Source organism: Thalassophryne amazonica, chromosome 5, assembly GCF_902500255.1.
Source record: "Thalassophryne amazonica chromosome 5, fThaAma1.1, whole genome shotgun sequence".
Lineage (NCBI taxonomy): Eukaryota > Metazoa > Chordata > Actinopteri > Batrachoidiformes > Batrachoididae > Thalassophryne > Thalassophryne amazonica.
In genome coordinates, this window is record NC_047107.1 from 111,849,322 (window position 1) to 111,873,478 (window position 24,157).

Sequence of the window (24,157 nt, forward strand, 5' to 3'; positions counted from 1 at the left end):
TCTGAATGCCCTGAAAGTCAAGTTTCAATAGTTTCTTCTGGATGTCAACCGTGTAAATTTCTTTAATCTGATTTTTAATTTCCTTAATTTTCTGAGTAATGTCCAATTGAGCAATTTTTTCCAAATTTTCTAACTCTTTTTCTAGGCAGTCCAATTTTGCCTTTTTCTGAGCCTCTTTTGTAGAGCTGTTTTTGCAATGATTTTCCCTCTCAAGACAGCCTTACCTGCATCCCATACCATACATGGGGACACTTCTTCATTATCATTTTCTGACAGGTATAACTGAATTTCCTCCTTAATTTCTTCCTTCATTTTCCCTTTAAGTACATTTAAGTTAAGTCTCCAGGAAAAAGTATTTCTGTTGTTTTTAAAATGTATGTCTAGGTAAACCGGACTATGGTCCGACAAGTCCATTATGCCGATTTTACAAGACCTTACAAAACCAGTATCTTTACTTTACATGAAGAAGTAATCAATCCTATAGTAAGTTTTGTGTGGTGAGGAGTAAAAGGTGTAGTCCCTGGTTGTGGGATTGAGCTCCCTCCATACGTCACAGATGCCCATCTCTCTTATCATCTTTCTCGCCTTTTTGCCTACCGTATTAGTCTGAGTCTGCGCGCGTCCACATATCACCATTCCCTGGGCTTTTGTAATCATTAAATCAAAGATTTTTGTCTAAAGAGCCCCCACGTTGCACCCGGCGGTGCATATACATTTAAGAGAGTGACATCTGATCCTTCTAATTTCTCCACAAGCGTATTATACCTTCCTTCTTTGTCAATGCTTTCTGCTGTCTTTTCAAAAATGAATCTTTTCGATATCAGTGTTGCCACTCCCCTTCTGTGTCCTGTTTTATAGGATGATGAAAAGACCTGGTTAAAGCCCTGTCTTTTAATTTTAGCATGCTCAGAATTGGTTAAATGGGTCTCTTGCAATAATAAAATATCTACCTTGTCTTTTTTCATTTTGCCCATAATTTTACTTCTTTTTACCAGTTTCAGTAAACCCTTCATATTATAAGAAGCCAACCTAAGTGAAATTTTTCCACTTTCCATTAAATGTCACCTTAGTCTTACTCCCCCCCCCTCCCCCCACTCAGACGCTGTTATAACATAAACACAAAGAAGAACATGACTAGAACATTCCCAAATAAACATGAACTTAATATGTTTCGCTGTTGTCTCAGGTTTTACTTCCTGTTGTGAGGTCTCATTTATGACCCTGATGGAGCCGAGATGTTTTGCCGGCTCAGAGGGAACCACAGGTCTCCTGTGGATGGCCCTCCTTTGTGTTTGCCAAATGGTAGCTTATTTGGATCATCCCCGATCATATATGTAGTACTATTAATGTCTAAACCTAAACCAAATGTCTCTTGTAGCAGTGATTTATTACTTGTTTGTTCCATATTCACTACTACTATGCCTCCTTAACGTGGAGAATTTGTGCCTGTTATTTGTGCTTTTTGACCCCTGTACAAACCAAAATTGTCTTGTCACAATTTTGGCAGTTTTTTTTTACCCCATAACATCTTTCAAACTCTACCTTTTTTCCCCTGTATTTCATACCAGAGGGATAAATGTCTGTCCATTTTCACTTGTTAGCGTGATATCTCAAGAACCAGTTGTCCAGTTTCACTCATATTTAGCATAAGGATGTACTAGGGTGTTCCCCAATATCAGTCGATTACAGTGACCTTGGGGTCAATTTCAAGGTCACAGCAAGATATTCAAGATGTTATCATTGCCAACCTTGTTAGCGAACCAGTTGACCAGTTTCAATCATATTTAGCAGAAGGGTGTACTTGAGTGATACCCCAACACTTTGTATTACTGATTTGTGGGGACCAGGAGGAATATTTCATCTCCTGATGATTCTTGTTTGGAATATTTATGATCAGAAAAATAATGTGGTATATTTCTCAATGATTAGAGCTTTTTTTTTTTATTTTGGCTCTTGTGTAATCCTTTATTGACCTCTATCTGCTTACAGCCGCTACCCTGGGATGGCTAGTTTGCATAAATATTAACTACGGATATATACCAAGGAAATTACAGATGGTGAATTTTGCCTCTTAGGTGGTGGTGTTAAACCCACTTTTAGGGGTCTGGCCCAGAGGCTATAAGCACCAGAACACATTGTTCAATGACACCCCTCTATTTTATTGTTGTGTTTCAAGTACATCTAAAGTGTTTTATTGTCACATAATAGTCAACAACTATGAATTCTATGTGCTAATCACAGAATAGATATTACACTTATTACACTTTTTTTTTCAGCAACAAATGTGGTTCATAGATGTTAAGGTGATGATCATTAAATGGAAATAAATTTTCTATGTTGCTTTTTAGTTCATCACACTAAAGCAGAATGGGAGGAGCAGTGTAACTCCTGAGCACTCTGTGTCCCACAGAAGATGTTGGTGTGTTGCACAGAGTGTGCATCATCTTAGCGCCCGTGTCTGTCTATCACAGAAGACTTGAGTGATGTTTTTCAGACCTAGATTTTACTTGCAGGAGAATATTTTGTACATGCTGTTGGGGAAGTGTCGTGACACGGACCCACAACAGGGGGCGTTAATGAAGGGACAATGGAATAGCCAAAAGATAACAATTTAATGTTGTGAAGGTGCACAACGTAGTGCAGACAAAAACAAATATGCGTTATATCAGTCTGACACAAGGTGATGTGTGGCAGGCTCGAAGATAAGAGACGTCCGGTGCGAGAAGAGCCAGATCCCACACAGCTTCCACCACCAACGGATCTGAAGAACACCGGAGCCGCCAAGCCCTGCGCCCCAGGTGGCCACTGTCTTCAGCAGTCAGACCCGGTACTGCTGGCAGAAAACAGAAACAGTTCTGGATGAGTGTGAGTTTGCACACTCAGTAATCCCACAGTCTGTGTTCTTTAAGGAGGGAGCACCTCCACCTCCAATCACACACTCGTGCAGCTCCTGATTAATCACTTATCTGGTTTGGGGTGTGAGGCGAAGCCGTCGCAGTCCACACCAAACGCCAATCCCACAGATAAGGACACACCACAGGAAAACGGCTGCAAAGAAGTTCAGATTATTACTTAATGTAAGTCAGCAGAGAAGTTACCTGTATGGTAGACGATTTCTCGGCGAGGAGGTGGAGTTGCAGTCCGGCCTTTGTAGTGGTCGTGATGGGTGACAGCTGGTGTTGATAGGTGACAGCTGTCACCTCCAGCGGCTCCGACGCCCTCTCATGCTTGGAGCCCGCACTCCAAGCAGGGCGCCATCTGGTGGTGGTGGGCCAGCAGTACCTCCTCTTCAGCGGCCCACACAACACATGCACATTCACAGTATGAAGCCTCACACTATTGTTTGAGTAGATTTCCACGATAGTAAATGTAAGAAGTCCCAGCAGTACAACATATAAAGCTGTTACACTGGGTCACGTCTGGGAGCATCAGCTGGTACCTGGCATTGTAACATCCACCACACCACAGAGCCGCATTGGATACTGGATGGAAACCACCCTGACAGACAACTGATCCATCCCCACCTCTTTAAAATAACAATCCATCTGCTGCAGTCAGGCGGAACACAGGCGTCTCATGCATTACAACGGTATTACATCAGGCTAAAATAATAATAATAATAATAATAATAATAATAATAATAATGTTGTGCTTGAATGCTTTTCCTATAGTTTGCCTCGGTGGGGAGAAATCCCCTACCTTGATTGTTGGCAGCGTTCTCTGTGCACTGAGCTAGTGAGAAAACAGAACCTCTAACCTTTGCAGTATTAGTGACTGAGTTTAACCGCAGAGTTACTTTGCACGCTGAAATGGCACGTACCACTGTCACGTACTGTAATCATTCATCGGTGACATGTATTTTGTTTTTTCTCCCTTCCTGTCATCCTGTCCTCGCCTCATGATTCAGATTTGCTGCGTACATCCTGACCTTTACAGCACAAGCACTTTAATCCAACCATTTAGCTTGTGTCATCACCTGTTTAATTGGTCCTTCCTTGACATTTCCTCTTGGCACAACCTTCAGGTGGCGCTGACTCGTGGTTGTGTTGTACCTGAATTGTTGGTTATTTGCTTCACATTGACAGATAAGCTGAAATAATCAGTCTGTGAAGTAAGTCATGTGAAGCAAGCTGTGGATGTACAGCTTTTGTATTTTAAATATATATTAAATATAGCTTTAATTATAGTGCATGTTTTTTGTGATAAAGACCCTTAGTGTTTTTCTTATGACACATTCAGTGCATTATTATTTTGCTGGTGGCCAAGTGGTTAGTGTGGTTGATTTCAGTGCGGAAGGTTCCCAGTTCAAACCCCTCCCCTGCTGTTTTCTCTATGTAATGTGGAGTTGCGCCAGGAAGGGCATCCAGCGTAAAAACTTCAATATGCAAATGCACATCGGATCTGCTATGGTGACCCAGAGTGAAAACAAGGGAGCAACCGAAGGAACATATTATTCTTTTTCAGTCTTCATTAGATCAGTAATGTCTGTGTGATTATCACCATCTGAAAGTTTGGAATATTTTTGTCAAAATGTGTTGATACGAATGTTTGAACCCAATTTTGTTTGTTTGTGCTAATCATTGAATGGTTGCAGATATCCTAAAACTTGATACATGCTTAGATATGGGTAATAATAATTTTTTATACCTGCTTATTGCTATTAAGGGTCAGTTGGGGTGGGTAGGCTGGAGCCTCTCCCAGCAGTCATTGGGTGAGACATGTGGGTAATATACCAATTCATAAATGGAAGATGTAGGCCAGCTTTTAGTACTGCATTGTATATAGTACTACACAAACACGTCATCAAAAATGTTTTAGAATGTTTTCATTTTAAAAATGTTTTTTACGGTGAGTCAACAGAAAAGTTTTTTTTTTTAAATAAATTTTATGAAAGAAACTAATTGATTAAGTTATAAATAAAAAATATGTAAAATATGCAACCGCTTTTTTCAGATGTTTGCATTTAATAATCATCTTGTATTTATCAAGTTCTGACACTTCATTAACTTAACTCATTGTTTAATATTTTAATAAAATTTGTTCATGTATTTATGTACAGGGTTCCTGCTTATCCTTAAAAAGTATTGCATCTGTTCATCTGAAAATAAGGCCTGAATTGGTATTAAAATGTATTAAATCATATTTTTAAAAGTCTTATAAAAATGTCAATATATGGAAAGTAACATTTTAATCATGTTTTCTTCTGACATTGCAATTCAAAATCAATAGCAACTTTTTAAAATAATGCAATGAGAGCCTCTCTCAACACTATGCGATGCGAGATAGTGAAAGTAGCTGGATACAACTTACATGGTGACTTGGGGAAGTAGAAATGTAATAAATTGGGCTTCTCAGGTAAAATTTTGCAGCATGTCTTAAACCAGTAACCAGGTTACTATAAATATTTGGGCAAATTTTATCCCTAACCCTCAGCTATGTATTATTAAATTTGTTGAATTTAACCATTTGAGCTGAGCTCAGCTTGGTGAACTTCCATCTCCATCCCTCAAACAGATTTTCTATGAAAACCTTCTCCTTTGATGAGTGGCTTTTCAATTTAAGACCAGTCTGTTGTTGAGCTGTTTGGCCACATGGTGGCAATCAGAAATAATTTACAGTCAGAATGTGGTCTTTGCACAGTGTCCCTGAGCACACTGTCTTCAAACAGGTCGTGCTGTGCCACTCTTTCTCTCCACACAGTAGTTTTGTGGAGCTAGAAGAATTAGCCCCTCAGAGAACACTTGAGCTCAGGAAGAGAATTTTAGTGAAGTCAACTGCCTCCCTGCAGGGTGTAAAGTATTCACATTAGCTTTCATTGTGTGGTTCCTGCACCACACACTTTAGCAGGAAGTGAAGATGTCGAGGTGCTAAAGAGCTGTGTAGGTGATGTCAGAGTGAGTTTTCTGCAAGCAGAGTCAATGCGAGCAAAGTGTCCAAGTTAGTGAGGAAAGTCCATTGGACCTCTGACCACATGCAGACCTGATTGACAAGTTGGACTTGGGGCTGTAATTCCAAAGCTGGTAGTGCCAGAAAGCACTGATCATGTTTTGGCCGGGCTTAGATACAGATGTAAAGATGGATCAGTACCTCAGTGAAGAGCGTAGGCTTTTTGAAATATTGGACATATTTGCCTTTTTAAATGCTACACTGGACACAAAGTCACTTCACTTTCAGACAGTTGATTGAACATGTGTTTTTGTTATTTTAACAAGTCTTTAACTTGATCTTATTTTACATTTCCTTGTTTGCATTGTTAATAATAATAATAATAATGTGTTGTTGTAGATGTTTTTCTACTCTGACAAGCCTCAAAGCAGAATTACTTCTATATATAGCTTTACTTTTGTGGATTTAGGCTTATTTTAAAGGTCTTTACTTACATCTAGGGATTTCTGAAATATTTCATCTCTTTGGGTTATGGTTGTTTTATACGCGTACATCTTGCATTGTTTCAGGCACCATAAATAAAAACATTATTATTATTACACATTGCATTATTTTGCCTGCCACAGAGTGGAAGTAGGAGGTATTGAAATGGATTCTATTTGTGCTTCTGTCCACGTATTTGGGAGTATTAAAAATACAATGTCTTTATCAGTAGTTATGCTTGTGAGGAGCTGCCCAAGGCCGAGCAGCAGATGCAGCAGAAAATGTCATGGTTCTTTGTTGTCTGAGACCTTGACTACAGTTCAAAACCTCAGGCTATCAGTTTGTTTCCAGGAGCCGAGTTTCAGTTGTATGTTCAATGGTTGTGTCAAACTGCATCACAAATAGAATATAAGGACAGCAGGTATCTCAGTGGATGAGGAGCTGACCTGCCATTATGTAGACTTTGGTTTGAATCCTGCACTTGTGCTACCTTTCTGTGTCCTTGGGCAAGGCATTTAATCTGCATTGTCTCAGTCCACCCAGTGGCAAATAGGTACCAGCCTTGGCCAGGAAATAACCTGCAATGGACTTTGGTCCTGTCCAGGAGGAGTCATGGACTCATCTGCTTTACACCCTGGAAATCAGAGATAAGCACTGGCTCAATGGACCTCAGGGCCTATAAGGTCTCTTATAAAGTGCCAGAAATTAAAAAGGCAGTCATGGAAAAAAAAAAAAACAAGGGCAGGAATCGCAAATGGACAGGAAAAAAAATTGAAAGGTATTTTGTATGGTTTCAAGTAAAACATTTATTTATCAATTAATCGGTTAATTATTATCATTTCTGGATCAATCTATTAGTTATTTGTTCAGTGTTTCCTAAAGTCTAAAATGACATCCTCAAAATGTATCCACAACCCAAGCATAATCAGGTTACTGTCAGAGAGGAGGAAAGAAACTATTACCCATTTTACATATAAGTTAGTCATTCATTTTCTAGACCTGCTTAGTCCAAATCAGAAAATTTGGACATTTAAAAAAAGACTAAAAAAATATCTATCAATTATGGGAATAGTTTAGAATGTATTTAGTAATTAAATAATAATCCATTTAATAACTGAATTGTTGCAGACACATTATTAATATATTTATACTGTTTTCAGTTCGGCTCAAACTAAAAATCAAAGTGGCATTTGGGAATTGGATGATCTGGATTAGTATGATTTTGGAAAAGATGATCTCACTTTGATGTGGACCACTTAAAATGGAAATATTCATACTAATTTATAAGGTGTTATACATGATGGAAGCAATTTTTTTCATTAAATCTGAAGAGCATGTGATCCACTTTAAGTAATAATAGTAATACCCTGAGGTTTTTTGCACCAGTTGAATAAGTTCTTATGTGTAACATATCTGCCATTGCTGGGAATTCTGCTGTATCCACAAATATTTCACTTCACTGATACAACTTCTTCTTTCAAGATATGTCACTGTCATTAAAAACTGTAAAGGTTGAAAAATGTGGTGTCACTGTACAGATTCCAGATGAGTGTCAACTGCAATCAGACACAATGAGGCTGAAAAGTGAGGGAGACAGATTGTCCATGATGAAAGTGAGGAATCAAGCAAAAGCACTCCATCTAATCTCCTTTAAGCCACAGCACAATGCATGATAAGTGCAGATGTGCATTATACAGACACGAACAGAAAAGCCTACTGAGGCTTTTAGTGCTTATTGTTATCACGGACGGGTGCAGGATGTGCCGCAGGCAGACGGGCTGTCAGGTGCTGCACACTGACGGAAAGGAGGTTTGGGATGTTGCGGTAAAAAACAACGGGAAGAAGGGCCTCATCTGTGTAAGTGACGGGTTTCACTCAGCGGGCTGATGTGTGCACTTCAGCCCTGAACATGGCACACCCCATCCACAGGGATTAGCCTAAATGCTAGCAATTAGCCCGTCTCAACGCCCCAGATGTTAGAGCTGCATTAGACCTGTGATTCACACGGACCACACGCATAAATGATTTGACATAGACAACACACACACACACACACCTTGGAAATTTTCTTCACAAGTTTTGACTTCCCAGGTTATAATGTGTTGTAATTCATCACCTCTCTAATTGTGGGATTTAAAGGAAGTGTTTGTATCATTGGGTTTGGCTCTTGTGCACAGCACTTACTGACTGGTGCATGCACTATATCTATGTTTTAAATCTATAAGTATTCCTCTTAATGACCCTCTTTTATTTGTGTCTTACAGGCTTGTGGTTGGAGCCAGTTGTATCCTTTTCTGTCATCTTTTATAATGAGATATATGAGGTAAAAACAATGCTAAATGATTAATGCACCAGAACTCATTTTAACTGAAACTTGGCAGCTCTTATTTATGCATTTACTGGTGGGTTCCAAGCTTGTATTTTTCCTCCATCATGAGTTGCTTTGGATAAAAGTATTTGCCGAAGACACAAATATAAAGCAGTTTTGGTCAGATATGTATATATTTTTGTTATGACCGCCTCAGATTCAAAAGCACTGAAATCCTCAATGTGACATTGCCAGATGTGGCTCTGGAATGTGCAGGGTTCCTTACAGGCATCGGGTTGGACACCACTGTTATGGTTCGTAGCATCGCCCTCCGGGGGTTTGATCAGGTATTACACTTAGAGCTCTACTCTATATTAACTTGATGTCATGTCTCAGGATTGTGATTTAAAGTATACGAGTTGCAGTGCAGGGCTCATGTTGGTTAGCACTGTTGCCTCACAGCAAGAAGGTAATGGGATCGATTCCCCTTTCAGTGTGGAGTTTGCATGTTCTCCCTGTGTTTGCGTGGGTTCCCTCTGGGTGCTCTGGTTTCCTCCCACATCCAAAGACATGGATTAGGTGGAGTGGGAGCTTTAAAGTTTCCGTAGGTGTGCGTGCAGGTGTGAATGTGTTTGTCTATATGGGGCCCTGTGTCAGACTTGCATCCTGTCCAAGGTGTACCCCGCCTCACACCTTATGACTGCTGGGATAGGCTCCAGCCCCACATGACCCTTAATTGGAGTAAGCAGTTATAGGAAATGGATAGATGGATTTATAGTGCACCTGTAAAGTATTCACAGCACTTCAGTTTTTCCACTTTTTATGTGACCGCCTCAGAATGCTATACACTATACACAATGTGAAAAACGGTTTTGTTTTTGTTTTGTTTTTAATTTTTTTCAAATGTATTAAAATAAAAAAAATAAAAAACTAAGAAATCACGTGTACATAAGTATTCACAGTCTTTGCCATGAAGCTCAAAATTGAGGTGCATCCTGTTTCCACTGATCATCCTTGAGATGTTTCTACAGCTTAATTGGAGTCCACTTGGGGTAAATTCAGTTGATTGGACATGATTTGGAAAGGCACACACCTGTCTACATTTACGGTCCCACAGTTGACTGTCCATGTCGGAGCACAAACCAAGCATGAACTCAACATGTACATAACATGAACATGGAATTGTCTGTAGACCTATGAGACAGGATTGTCTTGAGGCACATATCTGGGGAAGGGTACAGAAACATTTCTACTGCTTTGAAGGTACCAATGAGCACAGTGGCCTCTGTCATCCTGAAGTGGAAGAAGTTCAGATCCACCAGGACTCTTCATAGACCTGGCCGCCCATCTAAACTGAGCGATTGGGGTAGAAGGGCATTAGTCATGGAGGCCCAACTACTTTTTCCAGTAGTTTGGCAGATCACATAGAAAAGTCACACAAGCGTGTTAAATAATACTCAATGACTAGAATCAGCGTCACTAACTTCCCTGCCACTAACTGCACGAGTGTAAATATATTTAGGACAAGCAAAATTTAATATGCATTTTTATTGTCAGACTCTCCTCAGTCATCACTTACGGATCTCAGGATGCGTGTGCACCCACTTTTTTTCTTCACAGTTCAACTCTAGCCACCTTGTTCCAGACAAAAGGAAGCCGGGCCAACCGTGGCCGTGGGCTTCAAATTAGCAGCCCTGATTCACGCACTGCACAGTGGCCGAATTAACAAGTGACTGTTGAGTGAGCTCCAATTTACTTGATTTAGTTCAGAGATAACCACTGGCCCAAGTGAGCCTTAGGGCCTATATAGGCCTTATGTCTTCTGGTAAAAGATGATTTTATGTCACCACAGTGACCACACATCAAAATATATGTAGCTTGATCTAAAAAGAAGTTACTCACAACATATTCACAGGGTCACTTTGCATCTGCCTGTTACGATAGGCGACAAATACAAATTTCTTTATTTGGAAAGTGAACAGAGCGTGCCACGGCCCCAACTTTACCTAAATTCTGGGTTTTTTAGTGAAGCTTAGGGCTAGTGGCTGGCAGTCACCTTAGTATTTCCTGTTTTTCTTGTTGTTTAATGCTGGCAAATTATACTGTATTTCTTGTCTTTCTCATGCCTGATTCTGTTTTTTTTCCCTCTCTGTTTAAGGTGCAGCTTCATCCAGAGATGGGAGTTGTATTTGTGCTGGAGACCCTCCTGTCATGTGCACCAACATCATTTACTGTATATTCGTTTTGTGAATTGTTCTGTAAGTTATGTTTGTAGCATGGCCCAAGCAGAGGGTCACTTCTTTGAGTCTGGTCTGCTTGAGGTTTCTTCCTCAGAGGGAGGTTTTCCTTACCACTGTTGCTCTGGAGGTTAGTAAGGTTAGACCTTACTTGTGTGAAGCACCTTGAGGCAACTCTGTTGTGATTTGGCACTATATAAATGAAAATAAATTGAACATTGAAATTGAAAATTGATTCTCACCAGATGTTCTGCAAACGACTATAGTCTATAACAACTATAGTCTTTCGCAGGGAGATGATGTTGCACGATGTCCAGAATAGCATGAATGAAATGAATTTGTCAATGTGTACGTTTTGCCTTCATTCAGTTAAAAATGAAAATTGTTGTCTCATATGGCTTCTGCAGCAAATGGCAGGTCTCGTTACTGATTACATGGAAGCTTATGGGACAAAGTTTGTGTGGAAATGTGTCCCAAAGAAAGTGGATAAACTGCCTAGTGGAGCCCTACAGGTGACCTGGACAGACACGAACACTGGCAGTGAGCAGAATGACGTGTACGACACTGTGCTGTGGGCAGTCGGTGAGTGTGCGAGTGTGTGTCATTGTGTTACATTGTGGAGTTAATCTGAAATAAATTGAATTCATGTGATCATTGCACAAATAATGTACAGTCTAACTTTACTGTCTTATTTAATTGAAGGTCATGCAGTGTCTGTATTTTACACATTTCAAACCTTGGCATGAACCTTTGCACTTCAGACTGCTGTGAAGCTGCCGTCTCCTCATACAGAGAAAATCATTCATATTAAAAGAGTTAACTGTTTATTTCATGCTTATGTGCACAGTTGTCGCTGTACGTTCCAGCAGCACAATGCTAAATCATTAGATTATTTTCTGAAATATCATAGATGAAACAATAATTAAATGTCTGAAATAGGACTTGATTTATTTATTTATTTTTAATGATGATTTCCTGCGCATGAAGACACTGTGTTATGTGTCAGAGTTTGTGTAACAAAGCACAAAGTGTACACCTGCAAGGTTGATTGAATTTCATTTTGCACTTATGGTCATTAACACATGCAAAATCCTCAATATACTCCCGTCTATACCACGTTACCACCTGTTGCCATTTGCTCACATATATTTGGTAAAAGACCCACTAAACTGTCTCCACCCAATGTGCAAACGTTTGAAACACCCACACAATTTTGCACTTGTTGTCTAGGATCGTAGTAAATCAGGCAAATATGAACTGATGTTGATGGGAATCACAATCATTTTGAAAGACTTGCACTGTCTTTAGTGTCTGTTTGCGATTACACGTTACATTGCTTCATCCTGGAAATGAAACTGGTGTGATTGCTGTTCCCCCCCCCCCCCCCCCCCAAGTAAATTTCACTGTCCTACGCAATAGTGTGCAATGTCAGCAGATAGCAGAGGATTCAGTGATGAAAACAAAGTAATAAAGTCTGAGCGATGCCGATGGTAAGGGGAAGTATTAATCACTCACAGCAGGATGCATCCTGACGCAAGGTCACTGTATTCCCCCTCTTTGTTCTCTCTGAGCCTTCCTGCTCATGCCAGGCCTGCGGAAACCAACCCTGCATCTGTCACTGCCATCCCTCTGCCCACACAGTGCCACCAGCCCTCGTATGCTCCATGTTGTCACTCTGTCATTTTGTTTCTCTCATTCCACAGCAGTAGAGAGGGCATCCATCACAGCCACAGGTTTATTTATTGAAAAGTTTCAAAAACAAAATGGTGCTTCTAAAAAAAAAAAATCTGACGAGCCTTTTCAGGGTCACGTCAGTACTCTCTCCATCAGACAGTTGATTCATTTGTGTCACTTGTTTGGCGAAGGAAGGTGAGAGAGATGTTCCCACTGGTCCCAGTGCGTGCGACAGCATGAAGGATGTGTGTGACCCCACAGTGGAGATGACGTCCATTCTTCCGTCACATGACAGAAATGTCACATTGTTTCAGCGTGAGACTTTTGGGTGACAATGGACTTTCCCCACTTCCACAGTACAATATTTTCTTGGTACCCTGAACCGGATTTGTAGGTTTCCAAAGGATCCAGTTTTGCTTCTAGTTTCCGATTCTGGTCCCTGTTCAATATGCGGCACTTACAAGAAGCAACAGGGCCCTCACGGGAGGGCTACTACACTGATCATACGTTAGGTACACCCCATTATGCACTCTGTAGGAACCCTCGCGGTTCTGGTAATTTACACTATCCAAATGAAAGATGAATAAGACAGTTACACCTTGATTTAGCCCACTTTTTTTTGTAATCTGGTCAGAATGAACTTTCTAGTTTGTCATATTCTGTGTTGCAGCTTGTTTGTGTCCAAAATCTGTCTCCATTGCTACGTGTTTCTTTTACTTCTTATTTTTCTTACCTAATGTGAAAATAGTTAAGAGGGAATCAAACAAAATGCGTTGATACTCAACAACTCATTGTCCTGGTGCAAAGGATTACATTCTTCTTTCTGATAATTGTGTGTTTTGATCATGAAAGACACACAGTACAGGTCTTTTACTGATGTGAAGGTGTGTTTGAAACACTAATATTTGGCTGATGTCACTTGTTTATTGTTTCTGTTTGTAGTTTGTGTTGCAGTGGAAAAGTGTCCAATGACTGACTCATTTTGTGAGTTGGTACAGTCCCTGCTGAAATGAGTGTGGAACAAGGCATTTTATTTGTTTTTGCTACACGCTCAACACATTTGTGTTGGATATTTAAATGTGAATAGGAGAAGACAGTTTAGAATGACGTCGTTTGTGTCTTGGTATGTAAATCTATATGTTAAACAAAATAGAACATACAGCAACACCTTTGAATCAGCTCATTAGAGCATGCACTGGTGCCTTGCGACACTGCATCCACCACATTACGGAATTGTCTTGGATCCTGGATGGCAGCCACCCAGGCAGACAACTGTTTCACTCCCACCTCTCAAAAGGAACCATCTATCTGTCAAAGCCAGGTGGAACTTGGGCATCCCCCAGGCTTTTTCAGTTGTAGAGTTTCTCAACACAGCACCTGCATAGTGGATCATGACCAGTGGATCAATGTCAATGCTGACGTTCCTTCACAATGCACCTGGTTCTCCTTTTCTGATTGTCCCTAAGTAACCGTTCATGTGGCACAGTTATTCCAATGATAACCATTCCATATTTGGAATAAGCAAAATAGTGGAATGTGTACCTGAGGTGTGGCATATAGGTGTACCTTTTCAGATTGATTTGAAAAAAAATGTATATATAAGTAGTAATAATAATACAGGTGCATCACACTACTCAGCCTCCCTGCTAAAGTTTACTTCAGGGTGCTGGAAAGGAGGGTTCAGTCAATAGTCAAACCTCAGATGGAAAAGGAATAATGCGGGTTCCATCCTGGCCGTGGAACAACCGACCAACTCTTCACTCTCAGAAGGATCCTGGAGGGGTCTGGGACTATGCCCATCCAGCCTGCATGTGTTTTGTGGATTTGGAGAAGGCGTATGATTGGGTACCCCCGGGAGATAATGTGGGAGGTGCTGTGGGAGTATGGAGTCAGGGGGTCCCTTCTGAGGGCCATCCAATCTCTACTCACAAAGCGAGAGCTGTGTTCGGGTCCTTGGCAGTAAGTCAGACTTGTTTCCGGCAGGGGTTGGGCTCTGCCAGCACGGCACCTTGACACCAGTCCTGTTTGTGATATTTATGGACAGAATATCAAGAAGTAGTCAGAGGGAGGTGTTCCAGGCACATCCAGCTCGGAGGAGTCCCCGGGGAACTAGCTGGAGAGATCTCCACACTGTCCTGGGAACGACTTGGGATCCCCCAGTTGGGTGGTTAATGTGCTCCAAGAATGGGAAGTTTGGAGTCCCCTGCTGGAGCTGTTGCCCTCGCGACCTAATCCCAGATAAGCGGTTGAAAATGTATGTATATGTAGTAGTAGTAATAATAATAATAATAATAATAATAACTGAAATGGTTTAAAAATGTCAGCACTTGCTTTCAACCTTGGATTTTACCTATGAAAACTGCTCATGCTGTTATAAGCCAAAATGAACACCAAAGAAATGTTTGTGGGACAAAGCAATCCTTTTTGAGAAAAGATGGAAAATCAATCAGAGACATTGCAAAAACACTGGCCATAGCCTTTATAACAATTTTTTTAATTTTGAATAAGAAATAAACTGCTGGTGTACTGAAAAACAGACATCAAATAGGTTGACCAAAGGAAAGAAGGGATGAGTGAAATATTGTAACAGCTATGACCCAAAAATAAATAAATAAAAATATATAGTCTACAGTGCAAGATGCAAAACACTCGTCATTAGTAAGAATCTGAAGGGCTGATTGGAATTTGGTGGGAAAAAATCAATCAATTTTATTTATATAGCGCCAAATCACAACAAACAGTTGCCCCAAGGCGCTTTATATTGTAAGGCAAGGCCATACAATAATTACGTAAAAACCCCAACGGTCAAAACGACCCCCTGTGAGCAAGCACTTGGCGACAGTGGGAAGGAAAAACTCCCTTTTAACAGGAAGAAACCTCCAGCAGAACCAGGCTCAGGGAGGGGCAGTCTTCTGTTGGGACTGGTTGGGGCTGAGGGAGAGAACCAGGAAAAAGACATGCTGTGGAGGGGAGCAGAGATCAATCACTAATGATTAAATGCAGAGTGGTGCATACAGAGCAAAAAGAGAAAGAAACACTCAGTGCATCATGGGAACCCCCAGCAGTCTAAGTCTATAGCAGCATAACTAAGGGATGGTTCAGGGTCACCTGATCCAGCCCTAACTATAAGCTTTAGCAAAAAGGAAAGTTTTGAGCCTAATCTTAAAGGTAGAGAGGGTGTCTGTCTCCCTGATCTGAATTGGGAGCTGGTTCCACAGGAGAGGAGCCTGAAAGCTGAAGGCTCTGCCTCCCATTCTACTCTTACCAACCCTAGGAACTACAAGTAAGCCTGCAGTCTGAGAGCGAAGCGCTCTATTGGGGTGATATGGTACTATGAGGTCCCTAAGATGAGATGGGACCTGATTATTCAAAACCTTATAAGTAAGAAGAAGAATTTTAAATTCTGTTCTAGAATTAACAGGAAGCCAATGAAGAGAGGCCAATATGGGTAAGATATGCTCTCTCCTTCTAGTCCCCGTTAGTACTCTAGCTGCAGCATTTTGAATTAACTGAAGGCTTTTCAGGGAACTTTTAGGACAACCTGATAATAATGAATTACAATAGTCCAGCCTAGAGGAAATAAATGCATGAATTAGTTTTTCAGCATCACTCTGAGACAAGACCTTTCTAATTTTAGAGATATTGCGTGAATGCAAAAAAGCAGTCCTACATATTTGTTTAATATGCGCTTTGAATGACATATCCTGAGATGATCAGAGATGAACCACAATGGTTCTTGCACAGCTTTTTATGGAAGAATGACATCAAGATTGACCTCTGTGGAAGTGATGGGGGAAGAGAGGATCTGCTCACCATCCAAAATATACAAGCTGTTCTGCAAAACACGGTGGAGGTGATTTCGTGATTTGGGCTTGTATGGCCACTTCTGGAACAGGCTCAATATTATGTATTCGTTCTTGAACTCATGACGGTCCAGGAACATGTTTTCTGTCAATTTGCAGGGATATTAATCCAAATTAATCAAGAGAAATGTCATCATGCAGCAAAAGGATCGCCACCTCAACAAAGAATGTCATGGGGGGGGGAGTGGACGCCATCTAGATTGGCCAAGACCTGACATTAACTCGATGGAAAACATGTTGATGCCACTGAGTCACAGCCTTGGTGCAGTTATTGCAAACGAGGTGTCCAAGCAGTTACTAAGTGCTGTTTAGGATTGATCTGTTCCAAAATTTTTGCACACCCTAAAATTTGTTTGTCTGTTACAGCAGGTACTATATTCTGTGTTGTTTAGCACATCTAGTAATACAGACGGTCTGCACATTCATCTCATACCCAAAAGCCTTCAGTGTATAACAAAAATAAATCAATGAGGCTGGTTGTTCCAATATTATTCTTGGAGGGGACTGTATCTGATCTTACACAAGGCTTCCGTTGATCACCTCACTGCAAGGAGTTGATTGTGAAGACCTGAAATGAAGCTCCAGGTCTGTTTTCCTGATCCCGCCTGCTGCATCCATGGCAGCTGATGTTCTCACAGCCGCAACAATGTGGCTTCTGCTCTTTGATGTTTGCACGCAGGAGTTACGAGAGTGCAAGGCCACTTCCCTTTACTGTGACCTTACATTAGAGGTCAGGCAGGGTCCCAGGCCTCTGTGGACTTATTAAAGACCAGAGGGGAGCAGTTCACAGTATCACCGCCGTCTCCTACATCCTTCTGCCCGGTCCTGCCTCCCTCCACCTTTCCCCCTGCTGCTTCCTGGTCTCATGGCCGCTCCCCTGACCAGGTGTGTCTGCAGAAACACACCAGGAAACAGAAGATTTCCACACTTCCGTACACACACAGTTCACACATTAGTCTTCCTCCTCTCTGAACTCTACAATACCAAGGTTGTTTTTTATCATTATCCTTGTGAGTGTATTTTTCTACCATATTTGGAATATTAACTCTTGCAGGGGTGGTGGCCAAGTGGTTAGTGCACTTGGTATTGGTGCAGAAGGTTCCCGGTTCAAACCCCACCCGTGCCACATTTCTTACGAGTTACGTCAGGAAGGGCATCCGGCGTAAAACTTGTGCCAAATCAACATCCACCTTGGATCTCCTGTGGCGACCCTGAGTGAAAAGACAATGACAGACACCGAATAGACTTCCTATTTATTCAGAATTTTAACTCTGTTTTATATCAAATGACAGTATAAATTCCTCAGACATTTGCTCTGAATTTACAGACAAATGAATGTTTCTTTATTACACTCACATTACATTTTGCAAACAAATTCCAGTATACTCATTAATTCACTTTATATACTCGCTTGTTCCAATTAAGGGTCACGGGTGAAACCTATCACGGCGTTCATTGGACGCAAGGGTCATTTCAACATCATTATGAAATGAGGTTAAAAAGAAAAAAACCTGATGCTCCTGTGTAGAGTATTTGCTTCCTTTAGAGTTATTTTAAGCTATTCCTCATGTGCTTATGTATATTTACCAATGCTGATGTAACATTCAAACTAAATGACGATATAAATCAAACGGCAACATCTAAATGATATGTGACATTGTTTGATATTCTGATATACTTTTCAAAAAGAATCTCGTGTAATTTGGCTGCTGTCTTGCTTCATCTTATGTACAGTAACTAAGTATATGACAAGTGACACAAAAAAACAACAAAATCAAATAGTTTAAGCCTTTGGTCACCAGCCCTGCTTCAGGCTTCATGGAGAACTGCTGTTCAGTTGTGCTGTCTGTCTGTATGAACCTTTATTGTGTGCATGAATTGTAGAAATATGGGAATGATTTGCACGCAATAGCATTTTGAGCACTCAGTAAAACATATATGCACAGTGCGTTCTTTGTGCGGCAGCTCCATAGAAAATAAACAAGTGTTTTACACAGAAAAGAAAGTAAACTGTTTTTTTTTTTTTTTTTCAAGTGGGAGTGAAAAAATGTAAACCATGTTACTAGATGTTACAACACAGTCAACCAAAGTACAGATGGGTTACGTACAAACTGAGTCAAAAGGTGACTAATTAGTTTTATTTAGTGGGATTTTGCAGTTTCATTTAATGTCTTGACTGAGTTTTGTGTGAAGGCTAAGAACTTTTGCTCTATGATCAAGTTCTGTTCTCTAGTTATGAATGTTCAGGCCCAAAATGTCAAGGCCTAAAATCCTTTTCTCTCTGCCCCCACCCCTTACACACACACACACACACACACACACACACACACACACACACACACACACACACGCTTAATTTTCTTCATTCAAATCCAACACATTTTCTGCTACAAATATTTTTCTAGGTTTAACTTATTCCTAATCAACTGCTAATAACCAAAACAGTCACAGGCAGATGATGTATCTTTTTTTTCCCCTCCACACATGACAGAATAATAGGTCTATATCAGTTTGCATCTTAAAATCTTTTTTGGCCTGAAATAGAATGTGTAATCAGTTTTTGTCATCCTGTTGGATCTGTTCCCCCAACAAAAACAATGACCCTCTGACATTTCTCTCCTTTTTGTCTTTGTTCATTTGATTGAACAGATAAGCATCCAGCTCTCATTTCAACTTGTGCAGGTTTGTTGTGGCTAATTAGCCTAGCGGTCTGCAGGCTTCCTTCTGATGTCACAGAAGCTTTGTTCAGATTGGCCGGTCGCTCTGTGTATGTTCTAACTCCAGCCATGCCCCTTATCAGCCATCTCAGTGCTGCTGTGTCCTCGGTGCACAATGGACAGACAGGAAAGGCCAAATATGCAGAGCCTGTACTCAGCAGCATAGTGCTGTTTTTTTTTTTTTGTTTTTTTTTGTTTTTATAAAATGCTCTTGCTAATATTTAGTAATTTCAAAACACAGATTATTAAATTTATAGAAGCATGTATTTGTCATCAAAATAATGTAATAAATACTTTTATTTGAAGAACTACCAATACTTTTATTGATAATAGCTGATATGGTCTTATTTTTCAGAAAATATGCTATCAAGTCCTGATATATATCATGTTTGACATTTGCCAGGGAATTCTGTGGTGGCTGGGAAGTGCAAAAACACTTTTACAAATGGCCTGAAACAAATTTACAAATGACAGATCCTGACGGAAGGAGAATGCACCAAATGCTGACTTTATGAAACAAATCAAGGCCAGTGTGATATTTTTTTAATGGAGTTTAGAATATATTTGTATGTTCCAGGTTCCTGTATATGAGTGCCCTTTTTTGTTTGTTGTAGAAACAATTTTTCTATATATGAAGTAGTGTATAATAGCACTATAAACTAATTCATGGTACTGAAAGAAACCTTACTAATGGTGTGGAATTGTTTCAGAGTTTTGTCTTTGTTTGTTGTTATTACGGCACTTGCATTATTGGCATTGTACACATAAATGTGATTTGTTTGATTATGTAGAGCTTTGTTTATTTTGATTTCTAGGAAGTGGCATGATGTTTTGGTCTTATATTCAGTTTGAAAGTTTATTCCTTATTTTTGTCTTTTGATATGAAATGTTATATGTCAGCAAGTGCTTTGATGATTGTGAGCATTTAAATTTGTGAAGCCTCGACTTCAGCCGGTACTGTTTAAGTTGTAAGGTTTTATTTGATTGGGAATGTGTAGCACCTGTGGGTATGTTGCTTGGCTGTTTTTTAAATTTAATTTAATGAACCAAATAAGCCCAACTAAATTACTGCATGGTTGTTTGAAGGCACATGCGCTATAATTGGGCGTTGACACATCTGTAAAGGACAGGTTGGGCGAATGTTTTCATAGCAGCTGGAGTGCTAATCCCATCACCACCACTGTGGGGAGATTGACCCACTAACAAATTAGCATCATATCCAGGCAGCGTGAACAATGTGGAGATCAGTGTTTTGCTCAAGGACACACTGATGGTGGTAACTGGGAATTCATCCTTTGATCCTTTGCTGTATGTGACTGTTTCCCAACCCCGTTTCTCAACGACCCCCCCTAACCTGCACATTCCCTATCTCTCTCTGTTCTGCGAAAAACTGATTAGCTCATCCGGGTGTCTGTTAGCTTTTGATTGGCTCAGCACACCTTCAACAAAGCCGGTATCGCTGACCGAACGGTCCCACCTAAAAATTGGTCCGCCCTGCCTCCACTACACATGCGTCATCAGACGAGCGTCAACAGCTCGTCTGAGAAAGAGTCTCTTCACCCAAAGCGATCAGATGGATTAATGGGATTATTAACCATCAGATGACAAGGTAAGACCTCTTAAATCATTCTAAAATCAGTTTTAAGCAGAAACGAGGCAGTTTTAAGCAGAAACGAGGTGATAATCTGTGAACCGCGGCAGATGATGCATGTGCATTGAAGGAAGGGCGGACCAATTTTTAAGGGGGATTGTTCGGTTGGTGACACTGGGAAAGATTTTTTCAATTTAATATATGGCTGCTTCAGTATAAAAAAAACAAAACAAAACATAATTCTGGTTTTTGAAACTAGGGCCCTCTGGAAAAAAATAGCAGAAAAGCTCAATTTTACTGTAATTACTTCAGCATGATATCTCAAGCATGATATTTAAGTTGTGTTAAGGCCACATATTGCAGCAAATATTCAGTGCTCCTGCTTTTTGCAGTCAGTGCTTTGCTGTATAGCGTCTCCTCTCCTTTCTCTGTGTTCTCCATCCTATGCAACCACCCATGCTGTGGGGTACTAGACAGATCCTGTAGGCCACAGGTCTGAGAAGGGGGGGGGGGGGGGGGGATGTTGTTCTTTGGCTCCAGTCAGGAAAAAGGTCTCGGGGTTTGTTATTTTTGCTGTCCGATAGCATCTACATGGTACCTTAGGGCCTGATGTTTATTATGTTACCCAGGCAGCTTGTGATGAACTATGGAGAAGAGGGGGAGTGTGCTGTCCATGGTCCATCACTATGGAGATTCAGTGTCGACAGCATCAGTCAACCATTCCCCCAGGAAGTGGCAGAAATCGCACCTATTGGGGGTGACCCATGGGGCTGATGGGATACCAATTCCCAGCTGACCATCCTGTTTTCCTCTCCTCATCCTTCCTCCCAGCTGGCCAGATCTTGTCTTTTCTCATTTTGAGGTCTTACTATGTTTGTGGCTTGTTCAGTGGAGTCTCCTTTTGATTCCGAATTTTTTCTTATGAGGCTGAAAAAACTTGCATACAGTCATGCCAACATTCCCATCACATCAACACCATCAACACCAACTGATAACTAAAATAATCATTTAGTTGTGAGTTTTAATTGTCATACGCAACTATTTCAGTGTCTTGAATCAAGGTTGTTTGAGAGTCAAAATTAAACCAAACGCTCCAGACACTCCCCTGTCCTTTGGAATGTGCTTAATTTTTGTGACCCTTTCAGCCTTGGAGGAATCATGCTTATTAGATACCACCCTTTTCCCTCAAAATTGCATGTGTCACTGTTTGCAAATCAAGGTCATTTTGAAGGTTGAGGTCAAAATGAAATCTGAGATGCAGAACTGTCGACAACCCCTATATCGCATTTTATCTGTAGCAGTGTGGGAGGAGTGGCCTTCGAGATGCTATACATAAATTCTTGTCACTAGATATCACACTAACGGCAACGTTACACATCGAGCACTCCCCCTCAAATCTCTCTTTCCCCCAACCATTTAGTATGTGACATGTGAATAGTAGCATAGCTAAAGGGGTTTTCGTTCATGCTCAATCACGAGAAACTAGGAACACCAAGTGGAAGGCTTGTTGGCAGCAACGCAAGCAAGAGCTGATTGAGGATGAAACCCAGAGGAGAGTCTCATAGAAGTACCAAGGGGATGACAGAAGGACTTCCTCTGTCTGAAACAAGTGTAATCCCCTGGAGACAGAAGATGTTTTGGACAAGTCACTCTACAGTTTCATGGACTGTAGACAGCTTGCCATGACGTTAGCCTCAATAAATTAGTCAACAGTGTTTAATTAAAGTTAAAAGTTACTTTATGGGGTGTCAAGGGACTATGAAAGCTGGAATGACGAAGTGAAGGCAAGGGGTGGAGCAGCATCTTACCCACTGCCTTCTTCTTTGAGTCTTTTTTGGACCCAAAGAGGCCTGCGCCGACATGGGATGGAAGACGGCTCAATATTCACTGGCTTTTCTTTCCAGACAAGACAGGTTGTACAACAGGTTAGAGTCCAAGGTTGCTCTAGGAAGGAGGTCAGTGGCACTGTTATAGAACCAGTGGGGAGGTAAGGACAGAGCTAACTTTTTACTGAGGACACTCTTTGAAGGTGTTGATATTCTGCACGAATGGCACACAAATTGACCAGTTTCGGGTCTGATCTGGGTGATAACCTCAATTGGTGGCTGAGCAGACTGCAACCATGAAGAGTAGCAAAAGGAGCCCACTGAGAGATTGGGTTGCTTTAATTATGGGTACCCTAAAACCAAAGGTGAGAGAGGAGAAGCGGTGAGGGTGAAGTGAACCCGTTCGCAGTCATTACCAGACAAAAGGAGAAGCAGGAGTTCAGTCCGATGAGTAACCTTGCCTAAGAGTCTACCATCTAATACCCCTGACACACCATGATGACTTAGACAGCGTATACCGATGGTATTAAAAAACGCTGGCATACGCCGGAGTATCAATCAATCAATCAATCAATTTTTTTTTTATATAGCGCCAAATCACAACAAACAGTTGCCCCAAGGCGCTTTATATTGTAAGGCAAGGCCATACAATAATGATGTAAAACCCCAACGGTCAAAACGACCCCCTGTGAGCAAGCACTTGGCTACAGTGGGAAGGAAAAACTCCCTTTTAACAGGAAGAAACCTCCAGCAGAACCAGGCTCAGGGAGGGGCAGTCTTCTGCTGGGACTGGTTGGGGCTGAGGGAGAGAACCAGGAAAAAGACATGCTGTGGAGGGGAGCAGAGATCGATCACTAATGATTAAATGCAGAATGGTGCATACAGAGCAAAAAGAGAAAGAAACAGTGCATCATGGGAACCCCCCAGCAGTCTACGTCTATAGCAGCATAACTAAGGGATGGTTCAGGGTCACCTGATCCAGCCCTAACTATAAGCTTTAGCAAAAAGGAAAGTTTTAAGCCTAATCTTAAAAGTAGAGAGGGTGTCCTGTCTCCCTGATCTGAATTGGGAGCTGGTTCCACAGGAGAGGAGCCTGAAAGCTGAAGGCTCTGCCTCCCATTCTACTCTTACAAACCCTAGGAACTACAAGTAAGCCTGCAGTCTGAGAGCGAAGCGCTCTATTGGGGTGATATGGTACTACGAGGTCCCTAAGATAAGATGGGACCTGATTATTCAAAACCTTATAAGTAAGAAGAAGAATTTTAAATTCTATTCTAGAATTAACAGGAAGCCAATGAAGAGAGGCCAATATGGGTGAGATATGCTCTCTCCTTCTAGTCCCCGTCAGCACTCTAGCTGCAGCATTTTGAATTAACTGAAGGCTTTTTAGGGAACTTTTAGGACAACCTGATAATAATGAATTACAATAGTCCAGCCTAGAGGAAATAAATGCATGAATTAGTTTTTCAGCATCACTCTGAGACAAGACCTTTCTGATTTTAGAGATATTGCGTAAATGCAAAAAAGCAGTCCTACATATTTGTTTAATATGCGCTTTGAATGACATATCCT

The 24,157-nt window shown here is 40.9% G+C and overlaps 1 protein-coding gene across 2 annotated transcripts in view; it reads left to right on the plus strand.

The window, feature by feature from the left end:
* Positions 1-24,157, plus strand: part of txnrd2.2 (thioredoxin reductase 2, tandem duplicate 2) — a 78,051-nt gene that overhangs the window by 38,579 nt on the left and 15,315 nt on the right. For both annotated transcript variants that reach the window (XM_034171114.1, XM_034171113.1), the window contains exons 9-11: positions 8,634-8,653; positions 8,933-9,024; positions 11,322-11,496. In XM_034171114.1, the coding sequence (XP_034027005.1) occupies positions 8,634-8,653; positions 8,933-9,024; positions 11,322-11,496 (287 nt within the window). The remainder of the gene's footprint in view (positions 1-8,633; positions 8,654-8,932; positions 9,025-11,321; positions 11,497-24,157) is intronic.